The sequence below is a fragment of the Phyllobates terribilis genome, unplaced genomic scaffold (genome assembly GCF_046119375.1).
Source record: "Phyllobates terribilis strain yellow unplaced genomic scaffold, ASM4611937v1 Scaffold_2__4_contigs__length_985480577, whole genome shotgun sequence".
Lineage (NCBI taxonomy): Eukaryota > Metazoa > Chordata > Amphibia > Anura > Dendrobatidae > Phyllobates > Phyllobates terribilis.
This window is the reverse complement of record NW_027362762.1, coordinates 391,494,274-391,516,534: the sequence shown is the minus strand read 5'-3', so window position 1 is coordinate 391,516,534 and position 22,261 is coordinate 391,494,274. Positions and strand designations below refer to the sequence as shown.

The 22,261-nt window shown below is 44.2% G+C and overlaps 1 protein-coding gene and 1 long non-coding RNA gene across 3 annotated transcripts in view; both read left to right on the top strand.

Annotated features, from left to right (window-relative positions):
- EIF5B (eukaryotic translation initiation factor 5B) overlaps positions 1 to 22,261 on the top strand; it is a 66,350-nt gene that overhangs the window by 18,828 nt on the left and 25,261 nt on the right. The window contains exons 4-12 of one of the 2 annotated variants that reach the window (XM_073664858.1): positions 45 to 666; positions 789 to 1,000; positions 2,551 to 2,701; positions 4,183 to 4,281; positions 4,513 to 4,599; positions 9,082 to 9,132; positions 10,986 to 11,045; positions 12,365 to 12,696; positions 19,111 to 19,218. In XM_073664858.1, coding sequence (XP_073520959.1) covers positions 45 to 666; positions 789 to 1,000; positions 2,551 to 2,701; positions 4,183 to 4,281; positions 4,513 to 4,599; positions 9,082 to 9,132; positions 10,986 to 11,045; positions 12,365 to 12,696; positions 19,111 to 19,218 — 1,722 coding nt within the window. The remainder of the gene's footprint in view (positions 1 to 44; positions 667 to 788; positions 1,001 to 2,550; positions 2,702 to 4,182; positions 4,282 to 4,512; positions 4,600 to 9,081; positions 9,133 to 10,985; positions 11,046 to 12,364; positions 12,697 to 19,110; positions 19,219 to 22,261) is intronic. The other variant, XM_073664859.1, reaches the window with a different exon arrangement.
- Positions 12,738 to 18,946, top strand: LOC141211999 (uncharacterized). The gene is made up of 3 exons (XR_012281825.1): positions 12,738 to 13,380; positions 13,989 to 14,037; positions 18,801 to 18,946. It is a non-coding gene; the product is annotated as an uncharacterized lncRNA (long non-coding RNA).

The window sequence follows — 22,261 nt, the reverse complement described above, 5'->3', positions numbered from 1 at the left end:
TTATGTTTAAAAGATCCTTTTAACAAAGTTTGTTTGGTTTGTAGAAATCAGAATTAGAAGAGACAGAAGCTATCCCTCCAAAGCAGGAGAAGAAAAAGAAAGGCCAGAAGGGCAAGAAAGCCAGCATCGATGAATATGATGACAATAGTGATGAAATGGAAAGCAAAAATGCAAAACCCAGAAAAGAAGAAAAGCCCAAAAACTTGTCAGAGAGTGAAGATGATGATGATGATAATGATGATCATTTTAATAAAACTTCAAAGAAGGGTAAAGGCAAGAATGAGGCGACCAATAAAAAGCCACAGGTGTCAGAGGAAGCTAAGGATCATGATAAGGAGCAAGTAGATATTCCCGGATATAGTGATGAGGACTCTGATGATTTCAGCCGAGGTAAGAAAGGGAAGAAGAAGGAACCAAAAGCCAAGCCAGTTACCAAAGCTGATAGTGAAGAGGAAGGGGATTTCAAAATAAAAACCGCGGCTCAGAAGAAAGCAGAAAAAAAGGAACGAGAGCGGAAGAAAAGAGAGGAGGAAAAGGAAAAGGCCAAATTGAAGAAGCAGAAGGATAAAGACACTGAAGTCCCTAAAAAAGAACCTGAAAAAGAAACGGAAGAGGCGGCATCCAAAAAGTCTGCAATGGAAGCAGAAGCTGCAGAAGTAGAGGATGGTATGTGCTTACTCTTCTGTAATTACTGTAATCCTCGGCATCGTGTATTATCCCTCTCATTGTGGCTCCTGGCCTATGCTTAGATGCCACTGAAGTCTTATTAATATCGTTGTCTTATACAGATGATGATGGTGACAAGAAGAAAAAAGACAAAAAAAAGAAGAAAGGGGAGAAAGAAGAGAAGGAGAAAAAAAAGAAGGGTCCTAGTTTAGCGACAGTGAAAGCCATGCAGGAAGCGCTTGCTAAAATGAAGGAGGAGGAAGAACGGCTTAAAAGAGAAGAGGAGGAGCGGCAGAGGCGGCTAGAAGAGATGGAAGCCAAGCGTCTAGAAGAGGTACTTAAATTCTAGGACATTAGGCGTTGGGAAATTAGATCAAGCCACCTTACTGGCACTTTAAAAAAGCTTGCATCATTGTCGACAGGGACTGGCTGTGTCACACAGCCATCATCTGGCTTTAATAGCAGTGAGTGAAGCTGAGTTCCGCCTGCTGCTATTAACTTTCCAATACTGCTGTCAATCTTTTATAGCGGCATTTAATGTACGCAAACAGGAAGACGCGCCATTCCTTTTGCTTATTGGTCCCCCGCAATGCGATTGCGGGGTGCTGGTGAGTTGCTATGGTAGCCAGGAACCTGCTGACAATTTTCCACCCATGCTTGTCTCTTCACTTTTCCAATGAAGACCAGCCTGTTGCTGGCATTCACAGGAGACCATGATTTTTACTATATGCTGTAATTCTGTGGTATTACAGTAAATAGTATAAGTGATTGAACGATTGCAGGTTCAAGTCCCCAAAGGCAACTAACAAAATTTTAAGAAAAAATTAAAATTAATCTTTTATAAATATAGAAAAATAAAGAACTAAACATGATATTGCGGCTTCTTTAAAAGTCCGATCTATCAAAACATAATATTAATTAACATGATCCGTAAATGCCATAAAGAAATCAAAAAATGCCATTTTTTTTTTTTTGTCTTGGCAACACTGCAAAAAAAATGCCATAAGAACTGATTAAAAACGTTGCATCTACCCCAAAATAGTATCAATATAAACGTCTGCTCACGACGCAAGAAATCAAGCCCTCTCAGCTTCAACAACAATAAAATGAAAATGTTACGGGTCTCAGAAAATGGAGACACAAATTTCCGAGATTTTTTTTTCAACTCTTAAAGAAAAGACTATGTATGTTTGATATTGCCACAATCGTGGTAACCTTGGGAGTCATGGTGCCAGATATTAACCTCATAATAAATGCTGTAAAAACAAAATGGAGAGAATTGCGGACTTGCAATTTTTTTTACCCAATTTTACCACATTTGGATTCCCCTCCACCCCCTCCCCATCATTTTCCAGTACAATGGTAATACGAATAGTGTCATTCTGAACTACGACGAAAAAATAAGCCCTTGTATGGCTATATGAACAAAAAGAAAATAGAGTTATGGTTCTTGAAAGAAGGAGGAAAAAAATGAGAATGCAAACACGGAAAATCTCCATGTCATGAAGAGGTTGAAACCTTTTTAAAAAATACTTTTAGAAGATGTTATTGGTGGGAGTCTGCAGGTGGATCACCCTCTAATTCCCGGAGTATCTGTCCAGTTTTTGTGTCCAACATCCCACTTTGGTTGGATTTCCATTATTTGCTGCCTTAAGAATTGCACAATATTTCTGCTTTAAATTGAGGAAGACCCTGATGACCCTATTAGAAATTGAGTGAGGCAGGTATCTTTTGGATCTGTTTTATACAATGAGTTCGGCTTCAGAGTTTCCATTACAAATGAAATCCATAATGAACATATTACCAGCCTAAAATTGTGGTAAGAGAGTTACATGGTCAGTAGTAATGTGCATAGATTTTGACATGACCCGATGCCCTTCACAGGAACGTCTGGAGCAAGAACGGAAAGAAAAGAAAAAGCAGAAAGAGAAGGAAAGGAAAGAGCGCCTGAAAAAAGAAGGGAAGCTGCTGACAAAATCTCAAAAAGAGGCGCGGGCTCGTGCTGTGGCTACGTTGAAGGTCCTTCAAGCGCAGGGTGGGTATTTCTCACCATCACCTTGACATTTGCCATCTTTATTAGATACATTTAGTTAATTTTGCCGATGCTATAAATCGTGTAGCTTTTTTAACGAGTGTAAGTTAATGTATTCACATTGGGATGGGAACTAATTAGCTGCTGATAGATCCTGTATGAGAATGCTTCCGGTCAGCAGTCCTTGGACAGATGACCGAATGTCACAGGTGTGTCAGAAGTGACAGACAGTCGCCCTGCAGTTGGTTGCAGGCGATTTCTTGGTTTGGCATTACAGACACCTTCTTAGAAGCTGTCTCTCTAGGACCCAGCGGCTACCTTCCTCTTGCTAATTAACACCCTGGCCTCAGTGTATAAATACCTGCTGTTTGCTAGAGGGAGGTGCCGGCGATACTAACATGACCCATTGTGAAGGCTTGGAGCTAGCACAGTAATTCTTCCTCTCTGGAGCTAAGAGGACGTGTGTTCATTTCTCTGGAGTCGACTAAAGCTAAGCTATCTTCCCTTGTTTGTTCCCCCTTGTTGTCTTTAGTTGTCAGTGGGGATCGACTAGCGCTCATCCCCTCCCTTCCCTAGCCAGGGCCAAACGTCAGGGAAAGACAGGGAGTGGTTCCTGTGTGATTCGTACGGAACCAATATAGGGACTTTAGGGGAGACAGGGTGATATAGGTTAGCCTAGGAGGTCTTCACTGCCCCCTTTTCTCCCTTCCCTTTGTTTTGCACTTAGTCTTTTTTACACCTTGCGTGACACCGTATATGCTTTTCTTCTTTTGGTTTTGCATCATTCAAGGAATATTAGGCCTAGAAATTGGCAATTACATTAAATAAGAAATATAATTATTAGTGTTGAGCGAGTATGTTCTATTAACCCTTTCGCCAAGTATGCTCGGGCTGAGCTCCGAGTATTTACAGCTGCTCGGTGATATGCTTGAATCGCTCCCGTGTGCATGATTTGCAACTGTTTGACAGTTTTATTACATGTAAGGAATGTCTATTTCTTACACATTCCTCACATGTAATAAAACTGTCAAACAGTTGCAAATCATGCACACGGGAGCGATTCAAGCATATCACCGAGCAGCTGTAAATACTCGGAGCTCAGCCCGAGCATACTCGGACAGAACATACTCGCTCAACCCTAATAATTATCCACACTGTTCGTTAGTCTGCAGTATTTTTGCAGGATCGGAAACAGCCAGCATAGTAGAAATCCTGCACTTAACACAGGCTTATGTCCTGCCGATCAGCTCCATCTTTTGTGCTGCTACAGACAGGGCAGAGGCTGCCGCAGCCAGTTGTCTTACAGCCAGACACAGCAGTAAATGTGACAGTTGTGAGTAACGTTCTGGCTCCTAAGCGTAGATCTTATTATGCAGTAATGTATTTTTTGCTCGGCATACTTTAGTATTATTAAACTTTAATTGTTAAGTACATGCAATTCCCTTTCTCCTTTTCTTCAAACTGGAATCTGTTTGCTGTTAAAGGTGTTGAAGTGCCATCTAAAGACTCTGTGCCAAAGAAAAAGCCGATCTATGAGGATAAAAAGAAGAAGAAGCCACAACAGCAGACCCCAAATAAGGAGGGTAAGTTTGGGCTTATATTTTATGGACACAGACATGTTTTTTTTATATTTATTTATTTGTAAATCTTGTATTTTAGATCAGATACAGCAAAAGTGGTGATCTCCATGGTGTAATTGTTGTTAGGAATATTATTGAATATTTGTATTTTTTATTGCACTATATCACTTCGTTTTTGAGGGAAAACAATTAATAATGCACCCAACATTTTACGTTTTTTTTCTTTTTTCTTAGAACCAATGGAGGCGAGTTCTCCAGTTGATGATCCTGAATCTCCAGTGTTAGAAAAAGAAGAGCCCCCTCTGTCTGCAGAGCCTCCTGGTGAGTGGGGAAAACGTATCTAATCACAGTTCTTATTGTTACACAGAATAGGATGGCATTTTGTAGTATAGGGTGCTGATGTGTCTGGTAAAGTAGAACGCTATAATTGTACACTCCAGTGTCCTTCAAGTCCCTGCGCTCCAGAGGCACCAGGGCTGATCTGCCATCACCAGAACTTGGTACCAAGGTGAAAAGCAGATAACTGAAGTTATCACTTGGACAGAACCCAAATTGATATGTGAGAACTTAACTCCCTAATTAAATGTGGCTGAACGTCAACTGTAGCATATGAAAGTAGCTCAGGACGAGGAGGTCGTGGATCTCCAATATTCCCCATACAATACGTGACACATCTAGCAGCACCATGCATGGTTGATGAAGCATCAGGACAACCTGCCAGTCACTGGAGTCTTTTTTCCCATCCGATTGCTTTCTGCGATCAACACCAAATTTTGCAGCCATTCTTTTTTTTTTTTCTTATTTTGTTAAAAAAAAAAAAAAAAAGCTACTAATTGGTTGTGGGAAATACAGACTTTTTCCATGTCTCACTATTTTGTCTTCACCAATTTCTGTTTTTACCTTTCTGTTTTTTCCTCCCCTCCTTCCCAGAGCCATAACTTTTTTTTTTTCTGTCCACATTAACATATGAGGGCTTGTTTTTTATAGGACGAGTTGTACTATTGAATGACACCATTCATTTTACCACATAGTGTACTGGAAAATGAGAAATTCCAAGTGTGGTGACATTGTGAAAACGCAATTCTGACAGTTTTTTTGGGATTTGTTTTTACGGTGGACCTTTTTTGTGGTAAAAATGATAATGATTGATTCTCCTCATCAGTACGATTACAGCGATGCTCAACCTGTCCAGGTTTTTTTATTATTATTTTAGTGGTGAAAAAAAATTAGAAGTTTGCAAAAAACAAATTTTGGGTGCTTGTCGCCATTTTCAGAGACCCATAACATTTTTATTTTTTGACCGATGGAGCGGTGTGGTGGCTTATTTATTGCAGGGTGAGGCAACGTTTTTATTAGTACCATTTTGGGATAGATGTCATCGCTTTTTTTTTTTGTGGCTTTGCGGTGACCAAACCCCCCCCTCATAATTTTGGCGTTCTTGAATTTTTTTCATTTACGGTGTTCACCGATTGTGTTGTTTTTATATTTTGATCAAACTTTTCTGAATGTGGCGATACCACGTGTGTATTTTTTTAATATCTTTATTCTCAATGAGCGAAAAAGGGGGGGGGGGGTTGAGCTTTGTTTTTTGTTTTTTTCATATGTTCTAATTTTTTTTTTACTTTTCATTATTATTGTTAGCCCTCTTAGGGGCCTTGAAGATACGATCATCCGATCACTTGTGCTATATACAGCGATGCCACAGCATCTCTGCATATAGCAGAATTTGCAGTCTCCTTAGAAGCTCGGTCACAGGTAAGGTTTCATGGAAGCTCCATAATGACAGCACAAGGGTCATCAGCTGACCCCCACTGTCGTGAGAACCCATCAGCAACCCGCAATCACGTCACAGGCTCGCCAATGGGCAGAGAGAATGATGCTCATGCATGTTGGCGCATGTTAAATGCCGCTGTCAGAGATTGACAGCGGCATTTCACAGGTTAACAATCTTGGACAAAGCTTCGTTCCACCCGTGGTTGTTAGAGTTGGGTCCTGGCTTTAATACACAGCCATCACCTGCAGTCAGTCAGTGACCGCAGGATTTAAAGAGAATCTGTCACCATTTTTGACCTATGTAAGCTATTAATATGGGCATACAGACTAACGACTGCTGAGAATAGTCCTCCCTGTATACCTCATATCAGATGCCTTGTTGTGGATAAATAATCTGTTATCACTTTATATAAATGACCTCTTGCAGGCTATAGGGAGGATGCTGCATTGAAGATAACTCTGCCTCCAGAGCTTATTTTACATTAAGGGGTAGTTACCAATTTGATGTGTAATGGCCGCTCTCTGCTCTCGCTGCAGAGCTGTGTGTGATTATACCTGACACATCTGCAAGTTCCTCTCAGCTTACATCTCACAGTGCAGACAAGGTTGTAATATTCTTACAATACTGCAGAGCTCAGAGAGAAGCAAAAATGTGTTTGTAAGAAGACAGAGTTCATTTCTCCTGTTCTGTGTTAGTTACTTGTCTCACACTGGTAACTCCCCTTCATGTAAAACAAGCTCTGGAGGCAGAGTTATCTTCCAGGCAGCGTTCTCCCCATAGCCTGGAAGAGGTCATTTATATAACGTGATTAAAAGATAATGTCTTAACTATGAGGCATACAGGTCTTTATGCCCATATTAATAGTTTAGATAGGTCAAATGTGGTGACAGATTCCTTTTAACACATGCCGACCAGAAGCGTGACATTAATCCCACTCAAATGACACCTTTTGCCCATTGAAAATAAAACATTTAAAAGCTAGAGAAATACACAACTGGTGTCGTTGTGTTCAGAAAAGTCCAATCTATCAAAATATAAAATAAATTAATCCGATTGGTAAACAGTAAAATACAAAAAGAGGCAATCAAACATATCTACCCCAAAATGGAATCAATAAAAACTTAATCTCAGGGTGTAAAAAATAAGTCCTCAAACACTTTCATATCCCGAAAAATGAAAATGTTACGGGTCTCGGAAAATGGCGACAAAAACAAAAAAAACATTTTTCATGCAAATTTCTGAATTTTCTTTTCACCACTTAAATAAATAAAAAAAAAAAACTATACATGTTTGGTATCTGCGTACTCGTACTGACCTGGGGAATCATATTACCAGGTCAGTTTTAGCATAGAGTGAACATGGTAAATAAAAAAACAATTGTGGAATTGCACTCTTTTTTTGCAATTTCACTGCAATTCTTTCCTGTTTTCCAGTGCACTGTATGGTAAAATCAATAATTTCATGCAAAAGTACAACTCGTCCTGCAAAAAACAAGCCCTCATATGGCTTTATTGACGGAGAAATGTGTAAAAAGTTATGGCTCTTGGAAGAAGGGGAGGAAAAAACGGAAAAAGGCTCATGGTTGAGGGGGTTAATGGCGTCCTGGAAATTACCAGCGGTCTGCAGTTACCTGATCGCTCTTCTGGGTGCATGGTGTGAATGTACATTTCTCTAGTGCTACAGGTCATTTTCAGAACCCTACGTGTAATGGTGCATCCTCACATCCGTGTGATTGTCTGTGTGCTGCCCGATTTTTATATATATATATTTTTTTATATGTATACATTGGACAGCACTCAAACCCACTGAGTACGTCCTTATTATTATCCTCAGCATCCGGTAAGAATAAGACATGCTCTTGAGGTTCACCAATTGATCTCGTTCGCAGAGCCGTCATTTTCACGGGTAGGAGACTTTCTGGGTCAGTGTACTGTCAGATAAAAAATCAGACGCACTCGAACATTTCACTTGGATATGTGAACGCACCCCACCCGAATAGTGGATCATACACTTGGGAATTGCATTAAAAAAGAAACCAAAACGAATCCACTGGTCAGTGTTACGGTCTCCTCAAGCACTGGGCTGTAAATGTCCTGCTGCACTTTCTACCATAATAAGGCCTTGGCCCCACTATCAGTATTTGGTCAGTATTCGGTCAGTATTTTTTCTCAGGACTGGGAGACAAAACCCGGTGAGGAACAATCAGAGAAAAGGTATAATAAAAACAAGTCACCAATTCTGTATTTATCACCCACTCCTGGTTTTGGCTCCCACTCCTGAGAAAAAATACTGACCAAATACTGATAGTGGGACTGTGGCCCAAGAAGAAGAATGTTGAGGTCTGGAAATGCTGCCAGGAGGTCCTTCAGGACTGCTTAATTATTAAATGGCCATCCCCTACCTGGACATTGACAGTCTGTCCTAAGGATATTCCATTAATATCTGATCAGTTGGTGGTCCGGCACTCCTGTCGTGCTGCGGTACTTAGCAAAGTAGTGGACGTCCCTATAGTAGCTGTTTGATATACTGCCAGCTTGTTCTGTAACTGCGCACCATTTTCCAGTGAAGCAGCTTTTAGCTGCAGTCAATTTGCAAGACTCTCTCTCTAATCTGCGTGTCAGTGCGTTTGGAATGCGTCGTTAATGTGTCTACAGCCCAAGTTAAAAGTCCCTCTATAGATAATAATTCATAGCCCCCATACCTGTGCCCTGTTCTGGCTCCACGCTGCATGGAGAGTGGAGTGGAGAATCTAAATCCCGCACCTCTACTCTTCCATGTAACTGCAGTGACTATTTCTGCTTAGCCCCAGCATTTGGGAACAGCAGTAGCTGAGATCCAAAGCGGGGTACCAGGTAGGGTGTCTATGCATTACTTACCTAAGGGCAAATTCTTCACCTGGGTCGCTTTATTCTTGCTGTGGTTAATATTGGCCGCCTTAGATAAATTCACATATGGGTATGTTCGCCTGATGGCTTTGATAATTGCCTTTTTTATTTCCAAAACTGAAGTGTTTCTCACAAACTTTCCAGACTTGTTTCTCCAGTATGACTCTAATCAGGATAGTGGGACAGATAAAGAAGGTATTACATTACCATTTAGCGCATGGCTAGACTTCTGTTTGTTGTGAGCTTTGCTTCTAATCTGTAGTTAGTTATATAGCCACTAGCTTTCCTATAGTCACATGTAAGCCCTTCCTTTACATTAGCCTTCCATATAGGCCCTGTGTCTATTTTTTAAACCTGATAATCTGCATTGCTTTTAGTCAATATCCATAGTAACGATGCAGCCTTAAACCAACATGGAGGTATATTACAAAGCTGCTTGACCTTCACATACATTATTAATGCCATCACAGTTCTGCAGGTAAAATCTTGCAGCAATGAACAATCTTTGACAACCGCGCTGATTTGCTATAGAACTGCCCAGCGGCCATTATCACTGATGATTGTAACAAAGACTTCTCCTTTCTCCACTATCCACCCCTAGCTCGGCTCAAAAAACTGGTTCAAAAACTGCAATGCATTTTCAGTGTTTTCTTTACAATTTTATTTTATTTTTTTATGTGGCCAGATTTTACTTTAAAGTATTTTTTTATATTATACAAAGCATTTTTAAAAAATTTGTTTTATTTTGGAATTTTGTTTTTTAAACTTTCAATGCTCTAGATATGACTTTTTCTGGCAAAAAGAAAATCTGTGTGAAGGGAGCCTAATGAGACTAAGATTTTGTGGTTTCAAACTTTACTAAAGGCATGCATAGTAGATTTGCTAATTAATGGACTTAATCACTGCATGTCTGTAGTAAAATGTAAATATATAATGTGTGTGTGTATGTTATTTAGATTTTTGATGTACTTTTTCCTGTCTTTTAATGTACATTATTCTTTTTTCTACGTACATTTTCTTTCCTTTAGGCTCTGTATCTCTGGGTAGGTACTATTCTGCCTGCAGAGACCCAGCATGTATAAGGGACAAGCATTGCAAATAGTATCAAAATACGTCTCCTCCAAAACAGAAGAAAACTTGTCACAATGCCACCTATAAGAAACTACCCTGCAAGCCAATGATTGATCCATTGTAGATACTTCTGATATCACTGGGGCATTTGTTGCTCTCTGGTTTCTCATATCCATAATCATGTTTCAAGGCTCTATGATGAGTTAGGCATTGACTTACAGGGAACTCTTTTTTATAGGTGGGACTAGAGACAGTTTTCTTTCCTTCGAAGAATATTTGATCTTGTACATTTTTGCTTTTTGGAGTTGGAGGATGAAAAGATAATGACAGACATTGAGCAGCGTACAGACAAACCCATTGCTTGCTGTTTTTCCCCATTGGATAAAAACCTTTTTTTTGTGGAGTGAATGGAGTGAAGTGTTTCCACTTATACCTTTGTGGCTACAGGAGACTTTACAAGTTTTGTTAAATAATTGAAGTCCTCTTGTTTTCTCTTATTCAGGGGAATCTATCACGGGGTTTTTGCCACTTAATTTGGGAGCATAATAACCTAGAAACAGAGACCCTGATTCCAGTGATATATCACTTATTGGGCTGCATTATGTAGTTTTGATATCATCATTTTATCAGCAGGAAATTATCACTAGAGGACTAGTAAACCTGCTGCCAGGTCACACCCCCACCACTGATTGGCAGCTTTCTGCATATGCACAGTGTACACAGAAAGCTGTCAATCAGTGGTGTGGGCTTGATTATACAGACTCCGCATTCAGAGAACTGTTACATCTTCAGCAAATAAAACAGAGATTTACCCTTATTCCACTGCAGTTTTGATATCTGCTCCTACATCCTGCTGCTGTAAGATGAGCAAAAACCTGGTGACCAATTCCTCTTAACAGTTTATTGTAATCTTTTTCTACTTTGTGTCATTCCTGATCATGCTCTAATTGTGTTTTTTTTTTTCTAAACTCTCTTAGAAATTGAAGATGAGCTTGGGGTAGATGACTGGGAGGCGAGAATCAGCGATGAAGAGAGAGGTCTGTTTTGTTTTTTTGTTTTTTTCTTTCCTAATTTTGCTTATTTGATTAGTTAAATTTCAATAGTTATATTATTTATTCTGTTAAGTCTTCAGAATCGGGTTTAAACCTTCAGAAAACATGAAATCTTGTGAGGAGCTGGCTCTAGCCAGTGATCATATATTTCTTAGATGGCAATCTCTCTGGATTCATAGAAAGGTAGAGTTGGAAGGGACCTCCGGTGTCATCGTGTTCAATCCTGTCAATGTTCACTAAACCATCTCAGACAGATGTCTGTCCAGCCTCTGTTTGAAGACTTCCATTGAAGGAGAACTCACCACCTCTCGTGGCAGCCTGTTCCACTCATTGATCACCCTAACTATCAAAAAGTTTTTTCTAATATCTAATCTGTATCTTCTCTTTCAGTTTCATCCCATTGCTTCTAGTCTTTCTTTGTGCAAATGAGAATAAAGCTGATCCCTCTACACTGCGACAGCCCTTGAGATATTTGTAGACAGCTATTAAGTCTCCTCTGTCTTTTCTTTTCCAAGCTAAACATTCCCAAATCCTCTAACTGTTCCTCATAGGACATTGTTTGCAGACCAGCCACCATCGTGGTATCTCTTCTCTGAACTTGCTCCAGTTTCTTCATGTCTTTTTTTTTTTTTAAATGTGGTGCCCAGAACTGGACACAGTATTCCAGATGAGGTCTGACCAAAGAGGAGTAGAGGAGGATAATTACTTCACGTGACCTAGACTCTATGCTTCTGTGAATGTAACCCAGAATTGTGTTTGCCTTTTTAGCCTCTGCATCACACTGTTGACTCATGTGCAGTCTGTGATCTATTATTATACCCAAGTCTTTTTCACATGTGCTGTTGCTTAGCCCTATTCCTCCCATTCCGTACATGCTTTTTTTCATTTTTCTTGCCCAGAAAAAAAAAAATTCTATGGTGGTTCCATTGAAAACTAGGCCTTTTTCACCACATTAATCCAGATGTGCCCTTTTAACAGTTCACATTGGGATCACTGTATAATTAGGCTAATATACCTCTGGTGGATTTTGCTTTTGATTTCACCTTATGCATTGCAAAAGATGAAGATCAATGGCACATCTGCAACATAAGTCATGCTGCCAGGCTTCAAATCTGCAGCAGATTAAAAATCTATATGTAAATGAGGGTTCCAATCCAATTTACTGTCACTGCACTGTATATTTGCTGCTCACTCAATCTTCAACTACTGATCCCACCCTTAGAATTGGAAATAACCTGGCCAGAAAGCTTACGTCTTTGAATACCTACTCTGTCCAAAATAAGACTAGTGTGTTTGCTCGACAGATCCAAAAAAAGTTCACATAGAAGTTCAGGAGAAAAATGAAGAAGAGGATGAGGATGAGGATGAAGATGATGAGGACGAGGATGACGAGGATGAAGATGATGATGCAGAAAGTGAGGAGGAGGAAGATGATGATGATGAAGCTGATAGCAGTGAGGATGAAAAATGTTCAGAAGAAAAAAAAACTGAAAAGCCAACAGTGTCTTTCTCTGCTGGATGCAAACCAGCTGAGAAAAAGTCTATTGTAGAGCACAGCTCCGAGTCGGAGTCTGAATCTGATGACGATCGCACCAAAGAAGAACGGGCATATGATAAAGCAAAGAGGCGAATAGAGGTATTCAGCATTGTTACTTTTACTTATGTTTGCATTGACCTAGTAGCTTGTAATTCAGTCTTAATTTCTTTATTGCTTCATTGGGGGACACAGGACCATGGGTGTATGCTGTTGTCGCTAGGAGGTTGACAGTAGGCAAAAAAAGAAATAGCTCCTCCTCCGGAGTATACACCCGCCTATAGGCACCAAGCTCACCAGTTTAAGCTTAGTGTCTGTAGGAGGTAGACCTGGATCCTAACTGATCCAACCCTGTTGTGTTTTATTAATGTTTGTTCTTTATTTTTCAGATACAGCTCTTCAGGGTTAACAGGGAACACTGCGTCCTCTGTTATCCCCATTCTCAAGCGACCGAGAGAGCAGTGTGGCATTTCCCACATCGCCCACTCTCGGACCCGCTCGCAGGACCTATCCCCTGTCACCTCCAGGTGTCTCAGGGTGATTCCCGGTGGCCAGTCCTTGCCTATTCCCCACCCCAGCCCCCTCCTCGAAGCGGCCTGGGAGGGAGACGGTGGTCACTGCGGTGACCTTCCCCCAGATTCTGGGGTTGACACAGTCTCCTGCACTGTCCAGGACCGGTCAGTGCGGGAAGGAGGAAGAGCCAGGATCCCCCCTATCCACGGAGGACCTCCTGTGACCATCCTCAGAAGGGGAGAGGAAGAAGAGTCATCGGGACCTCAAACAAAGGTACAATCCCCTCCCACTTCTGCTGCCTTACAACCTCAGCTCCCCAGGTCCCTCATAACACACGGATATGGCACAGAGTTGTCTGTCAGCGGGCCCCGTAGATCCTGTGGATTATTAATGGGGGCATCACATCCCCACCGACACTCACTTACAGCAGCGCTTCCCTGGCCACGCCCCCTCTCCTCGCATCTTCACGGCATTTCCCGCAGCATGGCATCCCCCTCAGCATGGCGTCCCCGACAACCCCCCCTACCTTTCTCTTTCCTTTTTGCGCCGCAAATCTGCCTGCGCTTTCTCTGTCGGGGGGCGTCTCGGGTGGGGCGTTCCTATTACCGGCGGGTATACGCCCCCCGGAAATCGGCCAATCAGGACCGAGGAGCAATGTGACCCTTCCGTCACGCCCACAGTTCTCGCGGGGACCTATCAGCGGCTGAGTTCTTAAGCCAGCCCCCATTCCTTTTGCCTATCGGAGCCTTGGCTCCCCTACGTTACTCAGGACAGCACGCTCTGCTCCTGCCCCGCCCCTCTACGCTGCTCTCTGTTCTGGCTCCGGCAGCATCACTCTGTCTGACTGCCTCATCACCGCAGCCCTGCTCCTGTCTCCGCAGCTCCGGATTTTCCGACGTGGGATACGGGACCGTGCACATTCCAGACCGGGTAGGCCCTGCTCTGGCACCTACACACACCCTTTCCTGTCCACAGGCTCCCTCCTCTGCAGTATTCCTGGTTAGGCACATATGCCCAAACCCAGGGAGCTTTCTGTGAGTCCCGCTCACACAGTCACATACTACGCCTGTGCTCTTTGCAGTACTAAGTGGTCCGCGGGTCTGACAACGGCTTTCTGCTCGACTTGCAAGCCTCCCACCATGCTGGCACCCCAAGATCCCCCTGCTGCCCAGGTCGAGGTAACTCTCCCTCCTCCGGAGTGGGCTGTTGCTATGTCCCAGTCTGTCTCTGACCTCGCCAAGGTATCTCAATCTCTGGTGCAGGTCCTAGAACGTTTGCCCATGCTATCCACGTCCACCAGTGTTCCGAACGCTCCAACGGACGAGTCGCAGGCACCCCTGCCCCCTCCTCCTAAGGGCAGACCGAGGGCACGTTCTCAAAAACGGACTCACACAAGTTCATCTTCCAGGTCCCCAGACTCCAAATTGCTCCCTGCATCTCACATCTCTTCCCCAGAGGTTGCTCCGGGATCAGACACTGCATCAGATTCTGACTCTGGATCCGACACGGACCAATATTCTAGAATCCAAGACATGGTTGACAGCCTTATATCGGCCGTCAATCAGACTCTGCATGTTAAAGAGGACGAGAGCCCTTCTCAGGACTACTCCGTTTCCTTCAAGAGAATCAAGCGCCCGGCACGCACCTTTTCTAACCATTCAGAATTTGATGGTGTCTTTCAGAAACAGTGGGAGCATCCAGAAAAGCGCTTCACTGGAAAGAAACAGTTAAAAATTCTATACCCCCTTTAACCATGACCTCGTCAGCAGATGGACGGAGTCCCCTTCTGTGGATCCTCCTGTCTCTCATCTCTCGGCTAAGACGGTACTGTCTCTTCCAGACTGTTCTTCCCTCAAGGACACTACGTATAGACATGTTGAGGCCTTGGCTAAGTCAACCTTCGAGGCTGCTCGCACCTCCCTTTGTCCTTCCTTCGCCTCAACTTGGGTATCAAAAGCAGTCTCCGCATGGGCCAAACAGCTTAGGCAGGGCATCCTCACGGGGGCTTCCCCAGACGATCTGCCTGACCTAGCGGATCAGATGGCCCACGCAGGGAAATATCTTCTCACGGCGTCCCTTGACGCCGCTACCTGTTCAGCCCGCGTCTCTAGCAATATCATCGCTATACGTAGGATTCTTTGGCTGAAGGCTTGGAACGCCGACCCGGCCTCCAAAAAAATCACTAACAAATCTCCCGTTTCAGGGCTCCAGACTGTTTGTTTGGGTCTAAGTTAGACCAGATCATCTCTGATGCCACTGGGGGCAAGAGCACTTCCCTTCCCCAGCCGAGTCCTAATCGCCCCTTTCCTAGGAAACGTTCCCTTCAGTTCCGGTCCTTGCGTCGGTTCGCTCAACCGGGACCCTCCTCTCAACAGGATCGTACCCCAGCACAGCAAGAGAGACGTAAGCCTACCTTTAGGCCCACTCCCAACTGGCGCGCAAAAGGTCGCTATTCCAAGCCCTCTGGATCCCGATCATGATCCAACAGATTTTCCTCAGCATGACGGGTCACTCCCACCTGGGATTTCTCCCAGGGTGAGCGGCCGTCTACTTCTGTTCCGAGACCCTTGGGTATCAGCAATAGAGGATGCCTGGGTCAAGGAGATTGTGACCTCCGGCTACAAGATAGAGTTCAGCGCCATACCAGGAACACGTTTTCTCAGGTCCTGCCACCCGCATCCATCTCTGCTTCCTGGTTTCCTTCAGGCCATTGCCTCCCATCTGCGCTCAGGAGTCATAGTTCCAGTCCCCCCTTCAGGAAAGGTTTTCAGGTTTCTACTCCAATCTTTCCGTCGTTCCAAAAAAGGACTGCTCACTACGTCCGATCCTAGACCTCAAACAACTAAACTGACAGGTATGCGTATGGCACTTCAGAATGGAGTCCCTCTGGTCGGTAATCGCCTCGATGGAGGCCGGGGAATATCTATGTTCAGTGGACATTCAGGATTCGTACCTTCATATCCCAATCTGCGCACCACATCAGAAGTTCCTTCGACTTGCCTTCCAGAACGCACATTACCAGTTCACTTCTCTCCCCTTCGGGCTTGTCTCCGCACCGAGGGTTTTCACAAAGGTAATGGCGACGGTCATGGCCATTCTACGAGCCAGGGGGATTGTAATTATCCACTACCTAATGATCAAGGGTCCCACGTTCAGGGACTGTCTCCACAGTCTCCAGATCACCCTGAACACACTCTCTCGGTTAGGCTGGCTGATCAACAGAGACAAATCCTCCCTGGTCCCATCTCAGTGCTTAACCTTTCTAGTGATGCTGTTCGACACGACCCATGCCCGGGTCCTTCTCCCGAGAGAAAAGATAAACTCTCTCCGTCGGGGGGATTCACCTTCTCTCCGACCCAAGTCCACGCCGTCTTCGCCTGTGCATGAGTGTCTTGGGAAAAATGGTGGCAGCTATGGAAGCAGTGCCGTTTGCCCAGTTCCATACCCGGCCTCTTCAACTGGCCCTTCTGTCGGCATGGGACAAGAACCCGTTGTCTCTAGATCAACGCATCAGGTTACCTCTTCATGTGAGAAAGTCATTAATATGGTGGACTCGCTCTTCTTCCTTCAGACCCGGGAGGTCATTCCTACCGCTTCGCTGGCAGGTGGTCACGACCGATGCCAGCTTCATCGGTTGGGGGGCAGTCTCCGTCCACCACACGGCGCAGCACCGTTGGAGTACCCATGAAGTCTCCCTACCGATCAATATATTGGAGATAAGGGCAATCTACCTGGCGTTGCGTCACTGGCAGGACATTCTTGCAGGGTCCCCAGTCCGCATACAATCGGACAACGCCACGGCAGTGGCGTACATAAACCGTCAGGGAGGAACGCGCAGAAAGTCCATCTTGAAAGAGGTGACAAGAGTGCTAGTTTGGGCCGAGAACACGGTTCCGGCAATCTCAGCAGTCCACATCCTGAGGGTTGACAATTGGGCGGCCGACTTCCTCAGTCGGCAGGGCCTTGCCTCAGGAGAATGGTCTCTCCATCCCGAGGGGTTCCATCAGATTTGCTTACGATGGGGCACGCCTGACGTCGACCTCATGGCGTCTCGGTTAAACCACAAGGTTCCATCCTTCGTAGCCCGGTCCCGCGATCCCCTTGCGATCGCTCAAGACGCGCCAGTCATTTCTTGGTCTCAGTTCCAGCTGCCCTATCTCCCCCTCCCCCCCCCCTACCATTGATACCTCGGGTCGTCAAAAAGATCAAGACAGAAGGAGTACCGGTAATTCTAGTAGCCCCGGATTGGCCCAGACGCATCTGGTACGCAGATCTAGTAAACCTGCTCATCGACTCCCCCTGGAGACTACCGGACCGTCCGGACCTCCTCTCTCAGGGGCCTATTCTTCATCAGAGTTCTCGTTCTCTGAATTTAATGGCATGGCCGTTGAGGCCGCAGTGTTGAAGAAGGCGGGTTTTGCGGACAACGTCATCCAGACCCTAATTAGTGCCAGGAAACCCGCAACCTCGCGCATATACCACAGAACCTGGAGAGCCTTTTTTCGTCACTGCGAGAAGGATCAGCTAGCTCCCATGTCCTTTTCGCTACCGGTCATTTTGGCCTTTCTTCAGTCTGGCCTGGAAGCAGGACTCTCTAAGCTCTCTCAAAGGCCAGGTATCGGCCTTGTCCATTCTATTCCAACGTAACTTGGCTTTCCGTCCTCCGGTCAAGACGTTTCTACAAGGGGTGGCTCACCTGGCGCTGCCTTATCGCCCCCCGGTGGATCCATGGGACCTTAATATGGTCCTGAGCGTCCTTCAACAGCCCCGTTTGAACCCATTCAGGACATCTCAGCCTCTCTTCTCTCCTGGAAGGTGGCCTTCCTGGTGGCTGTTACCTCTATTAGGAGGGTTGCAGAGCTCGCAGCCCTCTCTTGTCGGTCGCCTTTTCTGGTCTTCCATCAAGACAAGGTAGTGCTCAGGCCAGTGCCTTCTTTTTTGCCAAAAGTGGTCTCCTCTTTCCACATCAATGAGGACATTGTTTTGCCTTCCTTCTTTCCGGCCCCAGTGCACCCTCGGGAGAAATCCCTGCACAAACTGGATCTGGTCAGAGCTTTACGTGTGTACCTTACTAGAACGGCTTCCCTTTGGCGTTCGGACGCCCTGTTTGTCATCCCCGAGGGGCGTCGCAAGGGTCTTCCTGCTTCCAAGTCAACCATCGCCCGTTGGATACGTTCGACCATTTTGGAGGCATATTGCGTCTCGGACAAATCTCCCCCTCCGGGGGTAAGGGCTCACTCCACCCGGGCTGTGGGGGCCTCTTGGGCTGTTCGCCATCAGGCTTCAGCTTCTCCGATCTGTAAGGCCGCAACATGATCTAAACTCCACACCTTTTCAAGGTTTTACAAGGTCCACACTCATTCATCGGCTGATGCCAGTCTTGGACGGAAGGTTCTGCAGGCAGCGGTTGCCCGCAGTCAGACCTAGTCTGTGGCTATCTTTTGTTCTCCACCCTAGGGACTGCTTTGGGACGTCCCATGGTCCTGTGTCCCCCAATGAAGCGATAAAGAAAGAGGGATTTTTGTTACTCACCGAAGAATCTTTCTTGGAGCCTTCATTGGGGGACACAGCACCCTCCCTGATTTTGGGCATAGGTACAGTTGGCCCTGTTGGGCATCTAATTTAGTTTTCACGGTTGTGCCCCGTTGGACCATTGCATAGTTAATTATTTTATGTTCCTCCTACTGCTTTAGCCACTAACTGGTGAGCTTGGTGCCTATAGGCGGGTGTATACTGCGGAGGAGGAGCTATTTCTTTTTTTGCCTAGTGTCAACCTCCTAGCGACAACAGCATACACCCATGGTCCTGTGTCCCCCAATGAAGGCTCCAAGAAAGAGATTTTACGGTGAGTACCAAAAATCCCTCTTTCTGTTGTTTTTTTTTATACCTTTTCACTTTGCACATTTTAAAACTAAAGCTATTGTTTTCATCTGTGTTGACTTCTGTATTAGTACTACTCTTATCAAGTCTTATCTAGAACTGAGTTGACTTGTCTTATTTTAGAAACGACGTCTGGATAACCAGAAAACCATAAACACACAAATTCTACGGGCACCAGTTATATGTGTTCTTGGTCATGTGGACACTGGAAAGACGAAAATCCTTGACAAGGTATGCACCGATTTTTAAATTGTTTGCCTACTACTACTTTTATATGATGACTGATCCTTAGGATAGGTCATGAATAGAAGATAAGTGGGGGTCTGACACCCGGCACCCCACCAATCTCCTGTGATTAGCTTCTCTGATGGCCAGATGTAAACAGCTGTGGTATCCTGCTCTGTACAGTCATAACATGCTGGAGGTGGTAACAGGTGATCATTGGGGTGCTGGGTGTCGGACCCCCATTGATCTTATATCCTTGATCTTTAAGGATGGGCAGCATGGTGGTTGAGTGTTTAGTGCTGAGGTCTTGGATTCAAATCCTAGCAAGAACAACATCTGCAAGGAGTTTGTATGTTCTCCCCGTGTTTGCGTGGGTTTTCTCTTTTGTGCTCCAGTTTTCTCCCACACTCCAAAAGACATACAAATAGGGAATTGTGAATTCCAATGGGGAAAGTGATGATGAAGTCTATAAAGCGCTGTGGAAATCAATGGCACTTTATAAGGGAATATAATAAGTCATTTAATGAGAACCTGTCATCAGGATTTTATACCCCAAACTGGTGACATGTACAGTACAGACCAAAAGTTTGGACACACCTCATTTAAAGATTTTTATATATTTTCATGACTGTGAAAATTGTACATTCACACTGAAGGCATCAAAACTATGAATTAACACATAGAATTATATACTTAACAAAAAAGTGTGAACAACTGAAAATATGTCTTATATTCTAGGTTCTTCAAAGTAGCTACCTTTTGCTTTGATGACTGCTTTGCACACTCTTGGCATTCTCTTGATGAGCTTCAAGAGGTAGTCACCGGAAATGGTCTAACAACAATCTTGAAGGAGTTCCCAGAGATGCTTAGCATTTATTGGCCCTTTTGCCTTCACTCTGCGGTCCAGCTCACCTCAAACCATCTCGATTGGGTTCAGGTCTGGTGACTGTGGAGGCCAGGTCATCTGGCGTAGCACCCCATCACTCTCCTTCTTGGTCATATAGCCCTTACACAGCCTGGTAGTGTGTTTCTGGTCATTGTCCTGTTGAAAAATAAATGATGGTCCAAATAAACGCAAACCGGATTGAATAGCATGCCGCTGCAAGATGCTGTGGTAGCCATGGTGGTTCAGTATGCCTTCAATTTTTAATAAATCCCCAACAGTGTCACCAGCAAAGCACCCCCACACCATCACACCTCCTCCTCCATGCTTCCTCCAGGCATGTAGAGTCCATCCGTTCACCTTTTCTGCGTCGCACAAAGACACGGTGGTTGGAATTAAAGATCTCAAATTTGGACTCATCAGACCAAAGCACAGATTTCCACTGGTCTAATGTCCATTCCTTGTGTTCTTTAGCCCAAACAAGTCTCTTCTGCTTGTTGCCTGTCCTTAGCAGTGGTTTCCTAGCAGCTATTTTACCATGAAGGCCTGCTGCACAAAGTCTCCTCTTAACAGTTGTTGTAGAGATGTGTCTGCTGCTAGAACTCTGTGTGGCATTGACCTGGTCTCTAATCTGAGCTGCTGTTAACCTGTGATTTCTGAGGCTGGTGACTCTGATAAACTTATCCTCAGAAGCAGAGGTGACTCTTGGTCTTCCTTTTCTGGGGCGGTCCTCATGTGAGCCAGTTTCTTTGTAGCGCTTGATGGTTTTTGCAACTGCACTTGGGGACACATTCAAAGTTTGCCCAATTTTTCGGACTGACTGACCTACATTTCTTAAAGTAATGATGGCCACTCGTTTTTCTTTACTTAGCTGCTTTTTTTCTTGCCATAATACAAATTCTAACAGTATATTGAGTAGGACTATCAGCTGTGTATCCACCAGACTTCTGCACAACACAACTGATGGTCCTAACACCATTTATAAGGCAAGAAATCGCACTTATTAAACCTGACAGGGCACACCTGTGAAGTGAAAACCATGTCCGATGACTACCTCTTAAAGCTCATCAAGAGAATGCCAAGAGTGTGCAAAGCAGTCATCAAAGCAAAAGGTGGCTACTTTTAAGAACCAAGAATATGACATATTTTCAGTTGTTTCACACTTTTTTGTTAAGTATATAATTCCACGTGTGTTAATTCATAGTTTTGATGCCTTCAGTGTGAATGTACAACTTTCAAAGTCATGAAAATACAGAAATTTCTTTAAATGAGAAGGTGTGTCCAAACTTTTGGTCTGTACTGTATGTAGAGGTGCTTTATTGCCGAGTAAATCCTCATCTATCTTATGGAAATTTGTTTTGCTGGTTTTGAGAAATTCATGGTTGTAATTGCATGCTAATAAGTTGTAAGTGCATTGGGGCGGGCTCTGCACTTGCAGCTCTCCTGCTTATTTGCCATTTCCCTGCCTGCCTTTCTCCTATCTGTGATTGACAGGTCACTGAAACCTGAGTAACCTGGAGGCAGGAGGAAGGCAGCGGGCATGGAAATAAGGAGAAAGGTAGCTGAGCTGTAAGTTCAGAGCCCGCTTTACTGTACTTACTACTCTTTAGCAGACAATTGCAACCATGGATGTCTCTAAAACAGCAAAATGGATTTCTATGAGCACAGGAAGCATTTACTTTTTTCACTAAAGCACCTTTACATACATGCGGTATAAAATCCTGATGACAGGTTCTCATTAAAAGTAGTGGACAACCCCTTTAAGTTTACCAATGATAAAGACCCTCACATCTCCTGCACTAAGTCTGTGTGGCTGTGGGAAACGTAGCTGTGAGGTTGGCAGTCCTGTCATCAAAGCAAACGCATGCCACAGATGTATTCTGCATCACCAGTGCTCAATGGCAATGCTAAACCTTAGTGAGCATGGGTCAGAACTCCGAGTCTTTTTAATGTGGAGAAAGGGGGATAATGTTGTAATTTAAGTTGCCATGTTTCATAGCATAGCAATCAGTCAAAGAAAAAAAATATTATTCTGAAATCTATAATTTGAAAAATATTTGCTTTTCAAGGCACTAAAAGTACAATTAGAAAGAAGTCGCTTAATTGAATCAAGAGAACTGGGTATCAGAAATGCGATCAGCATGTTCTTCTGAAACCTTGTTTACT